The 7,208-nt window shown below is 31.6% G+C and overlaps 1 protein-coding gene across 1 annotated transcript; it reads right to left on the bottom strand.

Moving 5' to 3' along the window:
* Positions 1-494: 494 nt before the first annotated feature.
* On the bottom strand, positions 495-6,376 carry LOC107441004 (nuclear pore complex protein Nup160). Its single transcript, XM_016054127.3, has one exon. The coding sequence runs from the start codon at positions 6,231-6,233 to the stop codon at positions 2,037-2,039; it is 4,197 nt and encodes a 1,398-aa protein (XP_015909613.1). The 5' UTR covers positions 6,234-6,376; the 3' UTR covers positions 495-2,036.
* Between the last annotated feature and the right edge of the window lie 832 nt (positions 6,377-7,208).

Raw genomic sequence — 7,208 nt, 5'->3', positions numbered from 1 at the left:
GGGGTCTGTTTAGAAGAAATTTGGGTCCATCAACGGACCCTTCACAAAATATCTTTTCATAAAAACGGACCCTTCACAAAATATTTTAACTTAAAAACGGACCCTTCACAAAATTTATCTTTTAATCGGACCCTTCACAAATTTGTTTTTCTTCATTATTGTTTTGTTAATCAAATAAACCCTTCCCACGAAGGGGGGGGGGAGAAAGAAAGATGTAAACGAACTAAATTTTGTCTTCGACGGACACTTCTTCCTTTATTGGTCCGAAATGAATATTCTGCGTTCAGCAGTATAGGTTAAATACCAAATATTTATATGTTGCATCGCTAATTTAGTAGCTGCAATTGCTGTTTATTTTTTTAAATTAAATTTTTTTAATTATAATTTTACAGTGTTGAGCATTATCTTGTATGCCTTTACAATTTAAAAACTCCTTGAAAAAGTTTTTTTTTGCAATAACGGACCCTAATTGCACAAATTCACAAAAGCGGATCCTGGTTGAAAGAATGTGACTTAACGTTTATTTTATATTCACAAATTACAAGTAATTTTTTCACAATTTAACAAAAACGGACCTTTCACAAAATGTCTGGACAGACCCCTGAATAATTATTACAAAATTAATTAAAAAGATAATGCAAATATAACATGTTTTTCTTGGGATTCAGTAAAACTTCTTATAGAATACAAGTCAGAATCAAGCTATCGACAGGTGTGTAACATTTTAATTATTCTCTCCACAGCTGATTTTAACAATCATGTACAAATGAACAGAATAACTTAAATTTTTAAATGGTAACAATGCTCTTATGATACATCCTTTCTCCTTCAGATAATATATAACACATGAAAAACTTGTTTAAAATAAAACTCAAAAAAGGGTAAAAGCAAACTATAGAACTAATGTACAATCACTTTTGTTTTAATATTTTATTACTCCAAAAGCAAAAAATTTCAACTTTGTATGCTGAAAATAATATTGAACATGGGTAGTACATATTTTGTGTTAATGGATTTGCTCGAGTATTACACTGTTATTATAAAACATTTATTTTTAACTAATAAACAATTTTTAATGAACTTAAAGTTCTAGAAGCTGTAAATTTAAACTTCATAGTTTCAAGAATTTAAATATTTCCTTTTTTCTTAATTAACAAGTAAATTTGTATAAAATAGAAATAATGATGCTCAGATCGAAATTTCTACTTCATTCCTTTAATCTGAGCTCATTGTGTTAAGGGATTTTTCTCTTTGATTATTTCATAGGTAGAGGAAATATAAAAATATTTCCCTAAATGATGATGAAACATGAGATTTTTTCTAAGGGGAATAGAATGCAGGTTGAAATGAAAGTTTCATGTCGATACGAGACCATTTCAAAACATTAAAAAATTTAAGCTATGATATGAAAGAATTGTGTAATGAAATATTTCATAGTTTAGTTTCACTAAATCTCTTAAATTTGTGGAAGCAAATAATGTGATTTTTTATGTTTGAAACTAGCAAAGCAAATATAGTTAAGTAATTCTAAAAAGAAATAAATTCTTTTATTTCTTTTTAAATATTAATAAAAAAGCAAAAATCTTATTTCCTTAAATTTGGCTATCACATAAAGATCTTATAACTGAAAAAAGTTGTAAAAATTCATAAAAGTAGTCTAAAAAATTCTATTAAACTATTATTTAAATGAATTAAGTAAAAAACAAGATAAAATTAGCTAAAAGCTGTTTAATTTTATTAAGAAATATACAAATTTATATCATTAAACTTGAGTTAAATTATAAATTGAAAAAATTAATCAAATAAATACATATAGAAATTGGCAGTATAAAGAACATGTTTAATTCAAAACACAAGTTAAATTAAAAGTCATTTAATTAGATACATATTTTGTAGACATAAAACACTATCAAAATATTTTTGACAAACTAAAAAAAAATATTAAAATAAAGCCTTAACTGAGGAAAAAATGCAACCAAATAAAAAATAAAACTTTCTTATCAACATGAATGGGGAACTATGTTACAAAATCACTCTCATGCATAAGTCATACAATTTGATAATTTTGTTGAAGAAATCAACTCTATGTGTCTATTATATTCTTCTAAAGTGTTGTTGAACTCTTCGCAAATGTCTTTAAAATGTTCACTTTTACCAGAACTAATAACATCAAGTAAAATATCAATATATGTATGAGGTAACCAAACAGCAGGAGATGTAACATGTAAAGAAAATTTCATATTAAAATCCTCTCTTCTTACACCAAGTACAGCTTTTATATATTTAGTCAAAAGAATGACAGATTCTTCAAGAAAACCGTATGTAATATATAAAGCCAACATCTCAGTAAAGTTGAGTTTCTGATACGACAACTTTAGCCAGGCTGGTACAGTTGCGCCATTAGCAAGAAGTTTTTCAGTAACACATCTATGAAGCTCAGTTTTACCATCCAATTCATTTTCTAAAAGATACTGTTGCAAATCGTCCCAAATGTGCTGTTGAACTTTAATCCGTTGAGACAAAACCTCAACATTGGTTGAAGAAGCTTTACTAAAAATATCTTTTCCAAATTCGTCATTATTGTATGTATCTGATTGTAACATGGAGCTGATACACCTATAAGTTAAAGCTTCGAACACAGGAACCAGCGAAAGCGAAAAAGATTTGGACAAGAGAATAGCCTGTTCAAAAAGACAACCATCTAAAAGTAATGCCACCGTGTCTTCAGCAGTCAATGGAGTTATTGCAAAACTTGAACAGGCTCCATACTTTCGAACATAGGTGAGACGAGCTTGAACTAAGTTATATTCTCTTACAATATCTGGAAGACCTAACACCTCAACTTTAACAGGACGAGTAGACTGTAATACTTCACATCCCTCAGAATTTCTTTTAGGAGAACTTCTGGGATCTTCATCAAAAATGTCGACATTAATAGCTGGCTTTACAATCCAAGCATACTGAGGCTCAGCTAAATGCAGACAGTTAATGACTGCTAAATAGCATGATACTTGCTTTTTCAATCCTTTTAAGCTTACAACTTCTCTGCTATATCTCATAGCTAATTCATACATAACAGTTGCTGCTTTTCTGAACTTATGATTGTCAATATGCAAAGCATACAATACACCATAAAATGATGTATTATGGCAGAGATCTGAACACCTTGCTCTTGATTCCAATATAGAAACTATCTCTTCTTCATAAGACAACTCAATTATTTTTTGAAACTGTTTCGTTTCACAAAGCCGCACCACTAACTGTCGTAAGCAATCTTTACGCCTCGAAGGATCTGGATTATTAATGAGGGTAACAAATGCTTCTTCAGTTCGATTTAGATTCAAATTGTGTTTAAAGAGTATAGAGTAAAATATAGGAATGTTAGGATCATTCTTGCTAATTTCATTAACAGCTGTACCAGTAAAATTTACTATACACTCGGATAAAGAAAACTGCTCTAACATTCGAACTACTCGCATGCAAACTTGGCTCGTAACAGAAGATGCTGAGCTGTAATTCCTTTTAATCCATTTATTGCAGAAATATGTATCATCCTCTATTTTCTTTGAAACTTCAAAGAATATTTTCAAAGCTTTTTGGGAGTCCCCTAATATTAAACAGCTAGTTGCAACAAGAAAGTTTAAAAACTGTTTGTTTAATGGTGACCAAACTTGCAGAAGACTATCATACTCTAGCAGCGGGATATATTGACATCGTGTGAATAAAAATTCTGGAAATGCCACATTTCTGTCACCGGGCCAAAGAAGATTAGCTGCAGAAATCACAAGGGAAGGAAACAGGTACTTCCACCCATCTTCAAAATACAGAGGAGATAGTCTAGATTCCATGAGTTTTCTAACTGTAACACCTCCTTCTTCTTGAAAAAATAAATAACAGACTGTTTGTCCCGATTTAATATTTTTCAAGTCAGCATCGATAAATTCTGGCAATTCTAAGACACAGAACTGTTTGAAAGCTGCATCCTGAATCGAAGCAGATACGGGTGAACACTCACTTACAGTAGACCACCAAACAATATAATAAGACCGTAAGAGATTTTCAATGGTAGGTACAATTTGATACTTCATGGCATCCCCATCTAAATGTTCACAATCTAAGTTATCTGATCTCCAAAGCGCAATGGTAAAGAGAAGCATATTTCTACAGAAGTCAAAACGCTGTTTGGCAAAATGAGATAAGCCAGCACAAAGAGCACCAATTCCATAAGTGCTACCAGCAAAAGTAGAAAATTGCGTAGCATCTGATAACTCACCTATCTCTGATGAAAGGTCCAATTTTTTTAACAAGAATTGGAGACAAAGCACTGCATCAATACCAGAAGGTACCAATGATTGCAAATCTTGACAAAGTCTACTATCATGTTCCAAGTCTAAAGATTCACAAATTTCTAATGCGTACTGTAATGTCGACTCCAATGCAATCTTTCGATCATTGAACCGCTGGAGCTGTTTAGGATCAAAATTTTCTTCCACTAAATCTATACCACTTAAGACACTCATTAATGCTGAATATATTCTTTTATCATCTTCTTCTAACAAGTCCATAAAATAAGAAGATGATCTTAAACTTGGAATCATGAGTATATCTAGTGAGTCACAAGGACAAAGTAAAGAGAAGAAATTTTTCTTGACAATAACCACAGAGCCAGTTTTAGGGTCAAGTGATATACCCAATGGTTTCATGCCTACTTCGTGATATTGAATACAGTAAGAAAAGAAACGAGACCAACTATCTTTAGATATCTTTACAAATATTTCATCACCAATCTCAGTTTCACCAGCAATCATCATTATTTCAGACATAACAGTTTCAATAACTTGCTTCTTCAACTCTTCAGATTTTCTAAAAGTGTGCATTGATTCATTAAGATTTCTAGAAGAGCTAAATATAGAAATAGCTTTGCTGATGGTAGATGGCAAAAATCTTCCAACTTTAAATATTTCTTTCAAATATTGATCTTGAATATTCAAAGAGCCACAATCAACCTGGCTTGAAACTCTAGGTTCAAGACTTACTGGTAACCAGCTCAATCTATGCTCTGATTTATTTTCACTGTCAAAAAGTGCAGTTAATACTATAGGTTGATTTTCACAGCTAAGCCACAAGGTCCATATGCATTTTTCTCCAATGCAAAAATCTACTAAATCGTGATTGGTTTGATGTAAAATTGTGACTAAGGACAACTTACAACGATCGTTATCAAATATTGGTTGAAAAACATAAAATATTTTTTGATGAGGAATTGGAACATAGACGCCTAAATAGAAGTTTCCTCTTATGTTGGCGGCAGATTTTCTTAGATGGCACTGATGGGCTGTAAAATTTCCAGCTAAAACTTTATTATCACTACCATAATTCAAAATTGAATCAGCTAAAATGCAATCTTGTTTTTTATTAGACCAAATTCGTATTTGCAGATCACTAAATAGGGAAAATATCAAGACATCAGACATATCTTTATTATCGTGGCAAACTATACTCAATGCAACTTCAGTTTTATTGTTTCGCATAACAGTAGGCACTAGGCCGTTAATCCATCGAGAGATAGATCCTGTCTTCATCAATTCAGTAGTGGTGATTTCAACTTCTTGTTTATTAGACATAACAACCATTAAAACAGATCCTGCACTGTTAGCCAAAATGAAAGTTGCGCTACCATTTGAATTAAGCCATGAGCAAGATGTATGAGGCAATGGAATTCCGATGGACACATTATTTAAAACAAAGTTACAACTTCTATTTCGCAATGCAAGACTCGTAGTATCAAAAAATATGGATGGTGATAGATAATATTTCGAATTCGTTAAAAAGTTATCACTCTCTAATGATTTGGGATGAGGAAATACAAGTTTATGAATAGCACTGACTGTAGCAACCAATAACACAACATGATCATTGTGCTCATGGATACTAGTTCCTCGTAAAATCGGGGTGTTTTGAAATCTTAGACGCAATCGATTGCTTTGTAAATTAACGTCGAGAGATACTTCGACAAGCTCAATAACATCATGATTGGTGCGCCAATAAATAAACCTGTTGCTACAGATAGATGTTAAATCTCGACTGTCTTGATAGGTAAAACATCCAGCTACTTCAGGTAATTTTATGTCTTGCAAGGTACTTTGAGAAGCACCGGCGTTAATTGTAATATCATTCCATTGTTCATCAATATCTGCATAAGGTGTAACTTCTCTGAACGCAAGCGAGCACATTTTGATGAATGATTGGTCTTTCTTTCATATGGATTAAACGTAACGCTTAATATTCAATGTTCATTATTAAATATTAATTTATAAATACCGTTGGCGGGTTTAACAAACACACCAAAATCAAGCATTTAACTAATATGAATAAAGTTACAGTTAATAAACAAAAAAATAAATATGTCACTGGAAGGAAAATAAAAAATTATTTCAGCACTAGATGTCACTACTAAAAATTGTCACGTGATACTACCCTAAACATTGTCTGCATAATGCTTCTAAATGAAAAAAAAGTATAACTTGTTACTACATAATACATTCCTTAATTTCCACAAACCATTAGAAATCATTGATATGCAGCAAAACTTTCTCTCAAAAAAAATGTCCAATCTTGAAATATTACCAGGTTAGAAAAAGTTTTCTGTTTCATCCAAATTAAATTGAACAACAAATCTCTTCGATCAACTACTAGAAAAATGTGGTAGTATTTATGTAATAATATTAGAAAAACTAAAATAAATTTCATGTCTCATGTGTAATTTACCGGGAAAGAAATTAAAACGAAATGCTGTGAAAACAAAATAAACAAAACAAAAGTAATACAATACATCGAAATAGAGAAGCAGCCCGGTTTCTCCCATCACTTATCGTTTACTGGGGGCAATGCCGGATTTACGTATCAGCTAAATAAGCTGTAGCTTGGGGCCCCGAGATGATAAGGGCCCCCAAATCCTTCTTTTTCCCCTTCTTTTTTTAAAGTTTTATTCGGAACTGAGGCCCTCTGAAGCCCAAAATGCATTTTTTTTTCTTTTTTACATTGTCGGACGCTTGTCGGAAAGCAAATTTCATTTCGGTTAAAATCCTCAATATTATAATGTAGTAAAAAAGGTATACAAATTAACTGTCGCAAACAAATTAATATTAAGTACGAACGAAAGAAAAATGATATTGAAAAATGTTGAATCGCTTATGAGACAGGCGGGA

Source organism: Parasteatoda tepidariorum, chromosome 1 (genome assembly GCF_043381705.1).
Source record: "Parasteatoda tepidariorum isolate YZ-2023 chromosome 1, CAS_Ptep_4.0, whole genome shotgun sequence".
NCBI lineage: Eukaryota > Metazoa > Arthropoda > Arachnida > Araneae > Theridiidae > Parasteatoda > Parasteatoda tepidariorum.
This window is presented reverse-complemented; position numbering and strand designations above follow the sequence as displayed.